The 16,998-nt window shown below is 34.5% G+C and overlaps 2 protein-coding genes across 2 annotated transcripts; both read left to right on the forward strand.

Annotated features, from left to right (window-relative positions):
* The first annotated feature begins 97 nt into the window (after positions 1-97).
* Positions 98-2,292, forward strand: LOC146745937 (uncharacterized). Its single transcript, XM_085498830.1, has 6 exons — positions 98-140; positions 278-592; positions 1,022-1,144; positions 1,272-1,287; positions 1,498-1,571; positions 2,153-2,292. The coding sequence occupies exons 1-6, from the start codon at positions 107-109 to the stop codon at positions 2,290-2,292; spliced, it is 702 nt and encodes a 233-aa protein (XP_085354956.1). The 5' UTR covers positions 98-106.
* Positions 2,293-3,172: 880 nt separating this feature from the next.
* LOC102808863 (hemicentin-1-like) lies at positions 3,173-14,848 on the forward strand. Its single transcript, XM_085499275.1, has 16 exons — positions 3,173-3,311; positions 4,605-4,922; positions 5,036-5,320; positions 5,705-5,971; positions 6,425-6,697; positions 7,282-7,545; positions 8,174-8,422; positions 10,824-11,087; positions 11,230-11,478; positions 11,570-11,833; positions 11,969-12,283; positions 12,762-12,884; positions 13,021-13,036; positions 13,262-13,335; positions 13,904-14,013; positions 14,186-14,848. The coding sequence occupies exons 1-16, from the start codon at positions 3,272-3,274 to the stop codon at positions 14,312-14,314; spliced, it is 3,240 nt and encodes a 1,079-aa protein (XP_085355401.1). The 5' UTR covers positions 3,173-3,271; the 3' UTR covers positions 14,315-14,848.
* Positions 14,849-16,998: the final 2,150 nt, after the last annotated feature.

Below are 16,998 nucleotides of genomic sequence, written 5' to 3' on the forward strand. Positions count from 1 at the left end.
ACCAGTGCATAGTAATGAATCGTATACCTTCGACAGGATCAATATACATAACAGCGGACAATACATTTGTACAGCAACCAACACTTATTTTGATGGCAGTTCTGGTATGGGTAATGGCACAACTAACATAGACGTACATTGTGAGTATTCCCAGTGTTTACACACGAGCATATCCAACACTATTCAAAGCATCGATAAGTATATGATTTACTTCTGTTTCTAAATCGCATCAACTGAGACGTTATCCATACATTTTTTTAAAATATGCTTTTTTTAGATCAACCAATCATCACAGGATTAATTGAAACCGAATTCAAAGTGGGCCAAGATGCGAATTTAGTATGTACGATAGACGCCAATCCACACATAAAAGAAGAAACTATTTCATGGCAAAAGGTTAATGGAGACAGTATCACAAAAAACGTTGTCATTTCCTCTCCCGATGGAAATATCGTTAACACTACATTAACTATAAATGACGTTACAGAGAACGACAGCGGGCAATACAAATGCCTTGCGAAAAGCGAATTTGACGACGTGGATCACGTAATTATATTGAAAGTGACAAGTACCAATCCAGGCGCTGATAATAGTGAGTGTTATAATTTGAATTACTAGAAGTATATATTTCTCAGTATATCGAATATTGTACGTGAGACGATATGACCGTAATGACTTCTCAACGTCTGTTTCATGATTGAGAATCCTTATTTTGATGGGACAAATTTTCTGAACAGAAAGGAATAAAACTCGATATTGATACGCAAGTTTAGTTTTTATCCCCCTTCAACTTTAAATACAGTAACTAAATTTGCTGAGTGGTTCTTGCTTCGCTGTCATTGCCATCGTTTCGGAAATTGTCCTATATTTCAAAGCATGAAACAACGAGAAAGTGTTACAGTACACCATCATGGCTTTCATGCCATAATATTGAAAGCAATATGGGTTTATTGATCGAGCTACGTTTCGTGTAAACACATGAAATAACAATAATATAATCGTTTATATTTAAACAAAACAGGAGGAGCAGACGGAATTCAAACTTGGCAGATAAGTATCACAGTTGTTGGTGCCGTCGTGCTCATAATTATAATTGCAGTACCAAGCTTCTTGATTTCGCGGACCGGAAAAACAAAGCCTAAAGGTTTGTTTATATCATTACACGGATCTTCAGTATTACTACATATCATTCAAAATACATTCTAATAAACATCTGAGCTTGGCTTGCATGATGTTTGTGGATTTCACAAATTCTTCTTTTTTATTTTCAGATCTTTCAAATAATAAGTAAGTAAATCATTGTAAACCATTACTTATATTGATATTCGACGCTAGATTCACACACATTGTATTATCGACTAGATCAAATTATCTTACCATCCAAGTATAAATACACTATATGCAATTCTAATACGAATGCCCGGCATTGATACAAATAAATTTCAAACTAAGTATTTAATTGTTATTTAACATAATATGTTATATTTACTTTTTAAGTGCGCTGATTTCTGGATTTTCTACATCGGAGAATACTGTAGTAGAAAAGGAGTATTTTGACAACCCACTTGCAGGTAATATACGTTAAAAATACATTATAGAACATTTATTTGACGCTAAACACGGCATAGTTTACAGACACGTGGCAGCAGTCGCGATAATTAAATGAGAGTCATTATAATCTATATTGAATACATATCGTGCGTATCTTTACAGTGTTGAGTAAAACAGTACAGATAATAAATGCATATAGTTTGACATCAGATTATGGTTAACAGTGTTTGCGTTGCCCGAGAAGAAACTCCTCAGAGTGTACACTAGGCGATTTCGTGATCTGGGAGACAGCGACTTCTACAACATCAGCATAATATGTGCGCGATGATCTATTTATATTCAATATTATTTCAGGAAATGTTTTCTCATGCTGTTAGTCCATGTCTGTGGATGTGGAAATACGCGTCACCCACGTGACTACCAACAGAGTGACATCAATCCTTCGTTAACTTTAGACAAAACTAACGGTAGTCACTTGTGTCCGTTGGCGTCAATTTATGAGAAAATGTGATATATTATGAAAAAGTATTACATATATTACAGTATTAGAAAAGCACACTGTATTATAGCTATTTTGATATTAGTAATACACTATTTTCAGAAACATCTGTGACAGCAACGAATGCAGTTGAGGACATTGCAGAGCGCAATGGTAAAAGACCACCATCCGACGAAATCCCAACAAGGTCTGATGAAGTGAGCCTGAAAGAGGTAATATGTTTAGGCCAGACACTATTTTAGTATTGTTCTCCATAGACTGACACATATACTATTTTTTTTTTCTTGTTCTAAAAATAACGGTAATTCAGTGCTGCGGTAGAAGATTTATCTCCGATCATAAAGAAATGTCGATGATAATAGGGTTCTCAGAGTAATGGAAAAGAGATTCTTTATACTACAGTTACATTCGAGAAAGATAGTGGCAAATATGCTCAACCGCAAACTAAACCAGCAGGCGTAGGCGAAGTTGTATATGTAATATCTCGTTATTACCTAACAGCGGCCATATATTTCAACAAGCAATAAAAAAGGGTACACTCAACTACTTGGCCCTGTCAATCCCTCACTCGGCTGTAAAGTATAACTCTGAGACGACAGTGCGACAGGTGTAGAATTATGCTGTAAATGAAATAAATTGACGACCAAAGGCAGCGGTTCACCGCCTCCATTGTATGAGTGGCTACTAAAATCAATAAATCGATACATCGATTTTTCTAACAAATATGGTGCATATAGTCTCAATAGAGAATGTGTCTATATAGATATGTACGGTTGACAGCATACAAAAGTTGATATGGTCATTTATATAGTCGGGTGTTTGAGGTTGGAACATCGTATCATCGTGTTGAATTGAATGTAATTGATTAAAAACGGATAGGGATATTCAAAAATGACACGAAAATAATATGAATATAATACATAGAGCAAATTAACAATAATAATTTTCGAGGAATCATCTGTAAATTGCTATTATCGACCGCTTAATGCATTATTAGCTCAAGCGCATGAGAGTACGCTTTAATTTTAACGTCGTAATTATTTTAGCATTTGGTGGGAATGCAACGCAATACAATAGCGCCGCCTATAAACGTACGTCAACTTCATGATATAAACAACACACGTCGTGTAGGTTGGTAAAATAGCGGCGGAAGACTGAACCGACTGATAATTAGTATATTCATCCGAATCATCCGAATCATCCGTTCATGAAAACGTAACGATGTACATACGATGCATCTTGACCCTTATTTTCATTCTAGGTAAGCTATATAGACAGCATCAATCCTCTGCTCAGTGCGGGTGGGGGTGTTGGTGGTATGGTTATGGTAATGTGTTGCACTACCCTATATACTCTGTAGACAGCGTACATACATACTCTATTCCACTGCATTAATCATGTATCCAACCTCACATTTACATAACATTGATTGACTGTTTATTATTCTTGTGCAAGTTGTATTATCGGTTCCGATTTTGTCTCATATTCAATATAACGTCGATAAATATAAACGTAAACTTTATTTGTTTTCGATCGTGCAACAACACCTTTCTTCCGATCGTGCAACAACATCTCTATTCAGATATGTTGTTGAATATTTGTTGAATAATGTCGATATAATGGACCTTGTCATAAGTTAATCTTAGTCGAACTATGTTTTCAGCATTTTCATAGTCGACACCTTCAACGCTAAAGGTTAGTGAGCGTATCACAAATCCATTGTCTGACATGCAACACTTTGAGGGAACCATGGTTGAGTCCACATAGAGAGCGATTATTTTTCACAATAAAAAAAAACTTTACAAAAATATATTTAGTCCCAATCGTGTGTAAAAGTACTCTATAGTTCACTCTGCACTTACACATAGTCGGCACAAAATGTAATTTCATTAACAGTATAGGACGTTGATGTTGATTTAATGACATTGGTACGTTGTACGTTGATTACATTTCAAGCTTCAACTAATTCCTAATGTTGGAATAATACAAGATTTGCCCACCAGATTAAGTGTTGTTCACTTAATAGTTTTATTTCAATTATTTTATACACACACTAACTATCTTCTCTCACGTATACCTTTATATACTCAGTTTGAATAAATTCAGCATCAAGTAGACGTGAATGTAGCATTTAGTCCGATGCCATTACATGATCGATAATGTATATGGAAGGTGAAAACAAGTACATCTTGTGACGTTAGACAGACGTCATAATTTGACAGTGTGTCGATATTGAATGTATACTTCCCGACGTCATGATATAATGTTGACCTATTATCAACAAATTTATGACGCCGAGTGCGTGTTGGGATGGCGATAACCATTATAGTGCTGTAATAGATGTTATACAACCTTTGACCCATGGTGCTGTAACTTTTGCTGATATCTACTTTGCTGTGGTAGGGTCAGTGGTGCTGCAAAAGTGGTCTACCGACGACTACGTGTTTACAATATTTACACATATCGTTTTCTGTTTTATTTATGCCAGAAATAACACCTACTGTCGAGAATGGCAATACAGACTAAATATTAATTTCTATATTTCCGTTTTCAGTATGCCTGGTAATGCATAAAGTACTGTGTACTGATATCATAGGCACCCCACCTGTAGAAACTATCGCCCTTCTAAACTACAATACTACGATGAAATGCAGATTTAGTGAGCGTCCAAGTCACTTCGTAATTTGGGAAAAAGACACAGCGATAATTGCAATAAGTAAATTACCTGATGCGGTATATATTGGCAAATACGCCATAGCAGATGGCGATTTAGATTATGATTTATTCATCTACAACATTTCTTTGGACGACGAAGCTGACTACAAATGTAAGCATAATCAGGAGTCTTCGAGTGCTAAATTGTATGTGCTGGGTAAGTGTACGTTTTTTTGTCTAAAAAATATTGTATCACAATAAATCAACTAAATTTCATAATAAACTATGGTGACGATGGTTGGAAATGATTTGTTTTAATGTTATTTATAGCTGACGAGACGCGATGTTCAACAAGCAATACTGTAGCTATTGATGGTGAAATGGTATATTTTTATTGCAATGTTGGATTACCGAACAATGCCCCTGGTGATTTAGTCTGGTATATTGACGACATGGAATATCATCGAAGTAACATTGATAACAATGTATGGACAACACGACTTAACAAATCACACAACGGTGTTGAGTTTTTTTGTCAGCTTGAACATGATACACTGGCCTCTTCTCTTTGGAACCTCACTGCATGTGAAAATAAAACACAACTTACCATTCAATGTAAGCTATAGATTATAGTTTATGCTTTGTTTCATATCATAATAATATTTATATGTTCTTGTTGACTATTTGACTATTAGATATAAGATTCATGATACATTACTTAAATCTGCAATAACATATAAAGGCATATTCTAATCATACTATATTAAGTCATATATTCATACGCAAGAAATCACACAACGGTGTCACGGAACAATTTTATATGAGCCTCACATCCGCAAGTGTGGTCAATGTCGTTTACACTATGTTGATAATTATGTTTCATGAATAACTGTAAATTCCAAATACGACACAAACATTATAGGTGTAATGTCTCTTATTCGAGAATTACTGTATTTTATGCTATATAATCAGCTAGTTATCGCTGTGTAATCTTTCTAGATGGGCCAGTTGTTTCAATCAATGATAGCAGTAACGGCAGAGTAATCGAGGGAAATACATACACGGCAAAGTGTACGGTAGATGCTAACCCGATAGCAACAATACAATGGTACAATACAGCTTGGAAGAATACTAGCAGTGATGCTGATCTTATACTTGTTAATGTTGAAAGAAGTGATGAAGGCATGTATAGTTGTCGTGCTACCAATTTATTATATAACAACGAAACACGTAATGATAATAAGGCGGTGTATCTCAGTGTTGAATGTAAGTTTATTTTCGTTCAATTAATGACTAAACAGTATATAATTGTTATTTACGGTGGAACTAGACCTAAATTATATATTTTATTGATTGTCTTCAGTTAAACTTATCCGGTCATATCAGGCGAAATTTAGATAAGGTTATAGAAGGTAGCAGCCTAAATATATATATATATATTCTTCCCCCATGAGCCAAGTAATTTGACAAATGTTCGCTAATGTCAATCATTTAAATGTACCAGATATACATGAAAGTAACACTTCTACATATATTATTAGAAATTGTTTATATGACAAATCTATGATGAAACATTATTTTGCTGCTATATTCCTACCCTATTTTTAGGTCAGCATTATTCTTTTTAATATTATTTGATTCATAATTGATTTATTTTAAGACGTGTTGATAAAAACGCGTATTTTTCCATTCCATATCTCTATAACGCTTTGTCGTCAGTTAAACCAGAACTTACAGCGGTCATATCAGGCGAGGCAAGTGAAAGAGGAGATATTATAGAAGGTAGTAGTATGAATATAATTTGTCTCGTGAGGGAGTCGAATCCTTCTGCTGAAAGTGTTCAATGGCTTACATCGTCATCTGATGGTGAATGGTTGAATTTTACTAATGTAACACGTGATCAAGACGGAAATTACTCATGTGAAGCGAGTAATACTTTTTGGAACAATGAAAACGGCATCGGCAGTGTTTCCGTCGCTGTCAATGTTCAGTGTAAGTAACGTGTTAATACAACCGATCATTTATAACTATGTTAAGTTGAAATTGTACAGCTTCTATTGATTTCCAAAACAGATAATGGGAGAACTGATAAAACAAATAAAACTGATATAGTCTATAAGTTATATAAAATATCGTTACTTCTGTTGATATATCAATGTTGACAACATACATTTCCGCAATCGTAATATTACTTTTGATCATTTTAATTAGACTGACCTTAGTGTAATAATTTAATACTAGTAGATTATCCGGAGATCATACGGAATGGACGACAGTTGAAGGACGTGATTTCTTTTCAATATGCAACGTCAATGCGAATCCTATGGCAAATGTAGAGTGGAAATACAAATGCCAAACTGTCGGAAGCAGTGACTTTATAGAACTTATAATGTTAATCGAACAATGAGTGGAGAATATATATACTATGCAAGTAATGTATTCTGGAATGGAAGTCATGGATTGGATACTGACACTATGCATCTAGATGTGCAATGTGTACTACGTATTAAATACCAATTTAATCATTTATGAAACATTATAAATTAAAATATAATATATCATTTGTCTCATTTTAGACCCACCTACTGTAGAGATATCGCTGCTTACAGTCTATGAAGTTGGTGACAATGTAACTCTTAATTGTAGTGTCGTGGAAGCCAATCCAATGACAGACAACATAACGTGGTTTAGAAATGGTCAAGCTGTACATTCTTCTGCAGTGTATACTCTATACAATATAACACGTGACGATAAAGGCGAATATGAATGCAGAGCAACAAATATATATTTCGATGATAGTCTGGGAATGGGAAGTAACACTACAACTTTAATTGTTCACCGTATGTTTGTATCATATCAGTCATTTGTATATAAAAGCTACAAGAAACTGGACATGATTATGTATGATTCACCAGAAACGTTTGGCTTGCTGATCATTACGCATGTTCGGTCCCTGTATTATAATCGTATTTTCGACAGTTGTAGCTAAATGCTGTGTCCATCATTTGCTTACGCCGATAGTGTATAACACATCATATTGTTCAGGGAAGCACGGTTAGGGGGCTCTAATCAAATGGTATATTTTAACAAATCAGTGAATAACTTTGCTAACATTGTCTATATCTATAGGGAATCTGATTTTTCACTACTGAAATGATTCGTAGTTTATATTGCAATCGTATTGCATTCATCTTTGCAAGTCACCCAATTCTTATTGTTTGTGGACACATATCATTTTGTTGTGAATGTCGTTGTTTAAGAACGGGCTGGAGTGTTTGGTTTATCAAACGTAGAGTGGTAACACAATGAAATATTAAAATAATATTGATTCTGCTCATTTTCAAAGAAATTAGAAAAAAAATAAACTAAATTTACACTTGGAGTAATTTTGGATCTGATCTTGCAACATGGTTAGAATAGGTTCAACTGTTTTTCTTAATTATAAATTCTCCGGTAATGTTTTTGTAGATAAACCTGAAGTCGTTATCTCCAATCACAAAGATGGTAAAGTTATTGAGGGCCAAGATTACACAGCAACATGTTCAGCAGATGCAGAACCACAAGCTAATATTACGTGGTTCTATCCAGACGGCACAGAATTCAACAATGCTAGTCTATTACTGAGTGCCATTAAGAGATATAGCAATGGGACATACACGTGTGTTGCTGAAAATAAACTTGGGAATGATATGAAATCAATTTATGTAGATGTACAATGTGAGTATAACATAAATATACATGACAAATGTTACAAAATATGAACGGATGTGGTATATTGTACTAACCCAGTGACACATAGGATAGGATAGGATAGGATAGGATATTTTATTTGGAACGTACACAAAAACAATGCTTGAGTAAAGTCCAACGTAAGAAACATACAGTATCACAACTAATCTAAAATAATTTTAAAATCTGAAAAACAAAATTAGCTAAAATACTACAAATATATTTGTCTACACTAGAGAAAACATTAATAAACAATTCTCCATTCGGTAATGTTTGATAGTCAGGTGAGTATTTGAACAATGTATAGAGGAATTTTTTTCTGTGTTCTGAAAAACTGTCACAATGAAAAAAGTAATGTTTTTCATCACCCACATCCTTAGAGTCACATTTGTTACATACCCTGTCAATTTTATTTATTCCTCTGTGACGACCTATTTCAATTGGCAAGAAGTGGGCTGAAATACGAAATTTGGTTAATGCTAGTCTGTGTTTTTTGTTTTTTATATCATCCAATTATTTTTGAATGTTTTATAAGTACTTAGTTTATTAAGACCAGTTTTGTTCAACTGACTTTCCACATTTGTTGAGTAAATTTGGTTTAACCTTTCTTTAAACAGATTACAAAAATTTGTCTGATTAGTATCCGTGTTTGTCATATTTGTAATTTGTAGAAGGTTTTGGACAAATTTATACCAGGGATCGTATTTAAACCCACTACTTTCTTTAAAAGCAGCTTCGATAATTATGTTGTTTGTTTTCTTACATGACAACCTTTGATAAAATTTTATGACAGTAGTACAAACATCAATCACAAGTGGGAAACGACCGAGTTCACCTCTACAAGCAATATTCGATGCCTTCCTATGTACTCCCAAAACTCTCTTACAAAACTTTATATGAAGTTTTTCTGGTAATATTTTGTCAGAGAATAGCTTTGATACAAAAACAGTATTATCAATCTCTGATTTGCTATTGCCAGTTCCACTAAATAGATTAGTCAGAAAACTACCCCAAACTTCTGACCCATAAAGAATAACTGGTTTAATAACAGAATCAAACAGTTTACAGGCTAGACTCACTGAATGACATTCATTTGAATCCCAAAGCATTTTATACATTTTAAATGATGCTTTGTGAGCTTTTTCATATAACCTTGCTGTGGCTGCACTAAATTTCCCATTTGATTGGAAAGTGATGCCAAGGTAGTTATAAAAATTCACACATTCAAGTTGTGTTCCATTAATATAGAATTGAAATTTGTCTTCAAGGTTTTTACCAGTGCTGTTGAAAACTATAATTTTAGATTTGTTTATGTTAACCTTTAATTTCCATTTCTGGCAGTAATTTTGAATGGCATCAATGCCCTTCTGTAGACCATCATGACTAGTAGATATTAACAGAAGATCATCTGCATATAAAATACAGTTAAATTTCACACCATTCAGATCCACTGGGTCAAAATTGTTAACAACATCACAAATACCATTGACATCAATATTAAACAACTGGGGACTTAAGTTGCAGCCTTGCTTCACACCTCTATTAGAATAAAAGTATGGTGTAATTCCCCTATTCATTTTTATGCTATAGTGTGTATTTTTATAGATTGACTTAATTGAATTATAGAAGTTCCCCCCAATGCCTAAATGCAGTAGTTTATATAGTAAGCCCTCACGCCAAACCGAGTCAAAGGCTTTGGAGAAGTCAATAAAGCATGAAAATAAATAGTTTTCTGTTTTTTTACATTTGTTGTTTACATATTTTGTAATCAAGGATCTCAAAATATAAATGTTATCCGTTGTCCTATGATTTTTCTTAAAGCCAAACTGGTTATATCTGTTTTGATTGTTTTCATGCAGATAGCTAGTTAACCTGCTGTTTAATATCATGGTATAAAGTTTGGATAAACAGCTGGAGATGGCAATGCCTCTATAATTATTGCAATCCGCTGGGTCTCCTGATTTAAAAATAGGGATAATTAAACTGCAGTTCCATAATGCAGGAAATTTGCCTGACTTTAAAACTAAACAAAATAATTTGGCAATTGAATTAATGAGATATGGTGCACCATGTTTTAACATTTCATTTGAAATCATGTCATTACCTGAGGTTTTACCTAATTTAAGTAATTTAATATGCTTTTTTACTTCATCGCTTGAGATTTCATAATCAAGATTAATTTTATTTACATTCTCCCTCTCCAGTGTACTGACACTATTCCTAACTGTATGGGTAAAACTACTCTCATCAACATTAGATTCACTGTTTAGACTTTTAAAGTGATCTAACCAATCGTTTACATTAATGTTGTCACTGTTACTATTTATTTTGTCAACATTTCCAAGTTCCTCTAACAGTTTCCAGAATAATTTATATATATTAATTATAGATCCACCCACGGTATCCGTTGTACCTGACATAACTTCTAAGGAGGGTGACATCGTTACACTGACGTGCAATGTAACCGATTCAAATCCACTTGTCGAAACGATTGAATGGTTTAAGAATGATGCATTAGTACACAACAATGGAACGTATACCTTCGACAATATCACCAGAAATAACGCGGGACAATATAATTGTACAGCGAGGAACACTTATTTTGATGGCAGTCCCGGATTTGGAATAGGTATTACTAACATATACGTACAATGTGAGTATTCCCTGTGTTTACAGACAGATATAAACATATCGCAAACAAATAATAAATGACCATTATATTTGATCTAATCTTGTGCTACAAATAAAGTAATAACAAGACTTTTTTGTATGATTGTTATTTGATATATTCGTAGATAAACCTGCAGTCGTCATTGCCGATCACAGTGATGGTAATGTTATAGAGGGTCAAGATTACACAGCAACATGTTTTGCAGATGCAGAACCACAAGCCACATTTACGTGGATCTACCCAGACGGCACAGAGTTCAACAACGGTAATCTATCATTGAGTGCCATTGATAGATATAGCAATGGGACATACACGTGTGTTGCTGATAATAACCTTGGGAACGACATAGAATCAATATATGTAGATGTACAATGTGAGTATAACTAAACATACATTCCATATTTTACAAGCATGGTCACTAGTTGGATATAGATAACCCGGTGACACGTATATGTTAATTATAGATCCACCCACAGTATCTGTTGTACCTGACATAACATGTAAGGAGGGCGACGCGGTAACATTGGTGTGCAAAGTAATCAATTCAAATCCAGATGTCGATACGATTAAGTGGTCAAAGAATGGTGTACCAGTGCATAGTAATGAATCGTATACCTTTGACAGGATAAATAGAAATAATAGCGGACAATACATTTGTACAGCAACCAACACTTATTTTGATGGCAGTTCTGATATGGGTAATGGCACAACAAACATAGACGTACATTGTGAGTATTCCCAGTATTTACACACGTGCATATCCAACACTATTCAAAGCATCAATAAGTATATGATTTACTTCTGCCTCTAAATCGCATCAACTGAGATGTTATCCATACATTTTTTTAAATATGTTTTTTTAGATCAACCAATCATCACAGGATTAATTGAAACCGAATTCAAAGTAGGCCAAGACGCAGATCTGGTATGTACGATAGACGCCAATCCACACATAAAAGAGGAAACTGTTTCATGGCAAAAGGTTAATGGAGACAGTATCACAAAAAACGTTGTCATTTTCTCTCCCCACGGAAATATCGTTAATACTACATTAACTATAAATGACGTTACGGAGAACGACAGCGGACAATACGAATGCCTTGCGAAAAGCGAATTTGACGACGTGAGTCACGTAATTATATTGAAAGTAACAAGTACCAATACAGGCGCTAATGAAGGTGAGTGTTATAATTTGAATTACTAGAAGTGTATATTTCTCAGTATATCGAATATTATACGTGAGACGATATGACCATAATGACTTCTCAACGTCTGTGGTGATAGATTCCGGGTTTCATGATTGCGATACCTCCTTATTTTGATGGGACAAATTTTCTGAACAGAAAGGAATAATATTCGATATTGATTAGTTTTTATCCCCCTTCAACTTTAAATCCAGTAATTTAATTTGCTCGTATATTGTAGTGTTTTGATTATAATATGAGTGGTTCTTTTTTCGCTGTCATTGCCATAGCTTCCAAAAATGTCCCATATTTCAAAACATGAAACAACGAGAAAGTGTTACAGAACACTTAAGTACACCATCATGGCGTTCATGCCATAATATTAAAAGCAATATGGGTTTATTGATGGAGCTACGTTTCGTGTAAACAAATGAAATAACAATAATATAATCGTTTATATTAAACAAAACAGGGGGACCAAACGGAATTCTAACTTGGCAGATAAGTATCATAATTGTTGGTGCCGTCGTGCTCATAATTATAATTGCAGTACTAAGCTTCTTGATTTCGCGGACCGGAAAAGCAAAGCCTAAAGGTTTGTTTATATTATTACACGAATCGTCTGCATTACTGCATCTCATTCAAAAGACTTTCTCATAAACATGTTAGCTTAGATTGCCATGATTCATTGGGTATATAGATTTCACAATTTCTTCCTTTTTTATTTTCAGATCTTTCAAATAATAAGTGAGTAAATCATTGAAAACTTATATTGATATTCGACGCTAGATTCACACAAGTTGCATTAGCGACTAGACCAAAATAACTCAGCATTTAAGTATTAATACAGTATATGCAATTCTAATTCAAATGACGGGATTCGTATTTGTACTGATACTATTAACTATTGATAAATATTAAACAAAATATTTAATTGTTACATGACATAATATGTAATATTTATTTTTTAAGTGCACTGATTGCTGGATTTCCTACATCGGGGGATACTGTAGTAGAAAACGAGTATTTTGACAACCCATTTACAGGTAATATACGTTAAAAATACTTGTTGGTACAATAATTTAAGCTTAACCCGGCAATGTGTACGGGCACGTGGCAGCAGTTGATAATTGAATAACTATATTATTTATAGAAGGCATGGCGTGCGTCTCTTTGTAGTGTTGAGTTGTACAGTACAGATAACAAATGCATATAGTTTGAAGCCCCATTATGGTGAAGAGAGTTCGCGTCGGCCTGGAAAAAACCCTCAGAGTGTACGCAAGGCGTTTTTGTAATCTAGAAGACATCAACGTCTACAAAATTTGCATAATATGTGCGCGATGATCTATTTATATTAAATATTATTTCTAGAAATGTTCCAGTTATTTCACGCTGTCAGTCCACGTCTGTGGATGTGCAAATACGCACCACCCTTGTGACTACCAACAGTGTGACATCACTCCTTGGTTCATATTTATACAAAACTGATGATAGTCACTTGTGTCCGTTGGCGTCAATTTATGAGAAAATGTGATATATTATGAACAGGTATTACATATACAGTCTTAGAACTATATTGTACCTATTTTTACATTAGTAATACACTATTTTCAGAAACATCTTTGACAGCAACGAATGCAGTCGAGGACATTGAAGAGCGCAATGGTAAAAGACCACCATCTGCCGAAATCCCAACAAGCTCAGATGAAGTGACCCTGAAAGAGGTAATAAGTTTAAGCCAGACACTCTTGTAGTATTGTTCTCCAATGACTGACACATATACTATTTCTTGTTCTAAACATATCCGTAATTCAGTGTTGCGGTAGAAGATTTATCTCCAAACATAAAGAAATGTCGATGATAATGATTGTATTCTGCGTGTAATTTCTCCATTAGGGTTCCCAGAGTGATGGAAAAGAGATTCTTTATACTACAGTTACATTCGAGAAAGATAGTGACAAATATGATCAACCGCAAACTAAACCAGCAGAGGAAACAGTTGATTATGCCACGGTTGTTTTCTAAAAATGCGCCAAAATATTATCCTATAATTTGATTTCTTCATTTCCGTCTTAGTCGTATTGAGATGTATTGAAATTGATTTTTAAATTACAGATTTTATTAAAAAAATACAAATATGTTATTACCTAAAACAGATAACAAAATGCTAATTGAATGTCTGACTTTATGGATGACATACTTCTTTGTTGATTTTCACTGATTTAGTAAGTTCAACAAATTTTTCTCTACGTTATATTGTTCAACGCGTATTTATTCAGAATAACGAATTCGATTACAAATAAGTAAGCAAAAAACAATACCATTAAATTGTAATGTTAATGTCATGTCAGTTTCACCTCAACATGTTTTTTTTTTTAAATTTATTCAAGAGCCTGGAGCATTTTGTATTTTTTTCATATTCCAGCATAATGAAGTACATACATATATGTTGATGATTTTAATAAAAGAAAGGACAGTCTGTTATTTTTACCAAAATTCAGATCACCGAAGTTTTTTTAATGTTATGTAGAAAAGCTGACAAAATAAATGTTCATACTTCAAGCAATTTGTCTTACATTTTTTAGTCCCCGTTCGGACGTAGTCCGAAAACGGGGACTTATGTTTTGCCCTGTGTGCGTCCGTGCGTCAGTCCGTGATCACCTGTATCTCGAACATGCATGGACCGATTAAGTTCAAACTTCACGCATACATCACACATTATATGGGACATATGCACATGCATTTTTTCCATGATCCGATTAACGATAGCCGAATAGCGGCCATTTTAAGGCCGAAAATGCATCAAAATCGCACATTTTCACCATTCCGGACCCAGATCTCAGTTATGCATGGACGGATTTTGTTCAAATTTGGTACACACATTAAACATAATATGACCTTGAGGCACGTCTTTTTTTCCGGATCAAGTTCGAAATGGTCGACTGGCGGCCATTTTGTTTTAAAAAATTCAGTTCTTGATCCGTATCCGAGACATGCCTGGATTGATCAAGTTCAAACTTCACACACACATGGTACATCATGTCACAAATAGATATGTGCATTTGTTTCATGATCCGATTAACGATAGCCGAATAGCGGCCATTTTAAGGCCGAAAATGCATCAAAATCGCACATTTTCACCATTCCGGACCCGGATCTCAGTTATGCATGGACGGATTTTGTTCACGTTTGGTACATACATTAAACATAATAGGACCTTGATGCACGTCATTTTTTTGGGATCGGGTTTGAAATGGCCGACTGGCGGCCATTTTGTTTTAAAGAATTCAGTTCTGGATATGTATCTGAGACATGCCTGGATTGATCGAGTTCAAACTTCACACACACAAGGTACATCATGTCACAAATATGTATGTGCATTTGTTTCATGATCTCAATAACGATAACCAAATGGCGGCCATTTTAAGGCCGAAAATGCATCAAAATCACGTATTTTCACAATTCCGGAACCGGATCTCAGTCATGCATAGATGGATTTTGTTCAGATTTAGTACAATGTGTTGTACATATGCAGGTGCATTTCGGTCATGATTCCTATGGTGACCCAGTACATCGACGACATATTTGTATGTACAGCGTTACGTAGGCAAAGTTGTATATGTAATATCTCGTTATTAGTGTCAGATGTGACAAATAAAAGCCGACTGCAAGAGCAGTATGCACATTTGTTTCAATGTCGTAGTTTATATTTCGCTCTTCAAACAGTATATACAACTTACTTCACTATTATGTTCACCTACTTAACAACGGCCATATATTTCAACAAGCAATAAAAAAGGAATGATATTATTCCCCTTTATATACACACTTTGATTTTAAAAAGCTCGTTAAGTACCGATTTATAGGAGTCCATTACTCAGTTTATTGCAGAACGGTACACTCAACTACTTGACCCAGTCAATTCCGCACTCGGATGTAAAGTACGACAGTGCCGCAGGTACCCGTCACTGTTAATGTTATTTATGTCATCTGTAATTAGCGTATATGTGTGCCAAGCAAACCAAGTATTGTTACCTTAATCATACAAGAAAATTACATACAGTATGATAAGTGTACAAATAATTTCTATATTTAATAATTAGTTCGGTTCTGTTGTATGAGCGGCTATGGCGTCAGTTCTGAAACAATTTTAGCAGATTGTGCTCAAATTGATGAGAATTTGAAAAAAATAATAATAATTGTACTATTCCCAATGTGACGCCATAGCGCATGCGTGCAGGCTGAATTTACAAAACGGATCCAGCCGACTGCTTCGATAACAGCAGACGACATCATTAGGTGATGTCGCCCTATTTAACATAGGTTGAGCACAAATTTTACAAGAGCCGCCAAAATACATTCAGTGGTGTTATGAAGTTTGTATGCCAAGCTACGACAATGTTAATTTATTTTAGCTCATATATAAGTTCCATAAAGTATCGAGTGTCACACGGAACGGAACTAGTCGCACGCACAATGGACAGGACATTATTATAGCGCAGTGCTGTCTGGTGGGTATCCAACACCCACTGTGTAACTGTAATAAGAGCAAAAAACAATAACTTTGTATAATAGCATAAGCTGTTGGGATCCTGTCATACAACAATTTGTACAATTTGCCTTCGAAAAAGATTTGAAAATAAACGGTAAACAATGAGCCAGATTAATTTGAAATTAAGAAAAACATGCCGTATAATAAGCACTTGTTA

Source organism: Saccoglossus kowalevskii, chromosome 5 (genome assembly GCF_978046115.1).
Source record: "Saccoglossus kowalevskii chromosome 5, keSacKowa6.1, whole genome shotgun sequence".
Lineage (NCBI taxonomy): Eukaryota > Metazoa > Hemichordata > Enteropneusta > Harrimaniidae > Saccoglossus > Saccoglossus kowalevskii.

Bases quoted from the DNA above. Each gene is read 5' to 3' on its own strand.
- LOC146745937 (XM_085498830.1), top strand. From the start codon at position 107: ATGGGTAATGGCACAACTAACATAGACGTACATT. The intron at 141-277 runs GTGAGTATTCCC...TGCTTTTTTTAG, and splicing joins AACTAACATAGACGTACATT to ATCAACCAATCATCACAGGA. The intron at 593-1,021 runs GTGAGTGTTATA...TAAACAAAACAG, and splicing joins CAATCCAGGCGCTGATAATA to GAGGAGCAGACGGAATTCAA.
- LOC102808863 (XM_085499275.1), top strand. From the start codon at position 3,272: ATGTACATACGATGCATCTTGACCCTTATTTTCATTCTAG. The intron at 5,321-5,704 runs GTAAGCTATAGA...TAATCTTTCTAG, and splicing joins AACACAACTTACCATTCAAT to ATGGGCCAGTTGTTTCAATC. The intron at 8,423-10,823 runs GTGAGTATAACA...TATTAATTATAG, and splicing joins AATTTATGTAGATGTACAAT to ATCCACCCACGGTATCCGTT.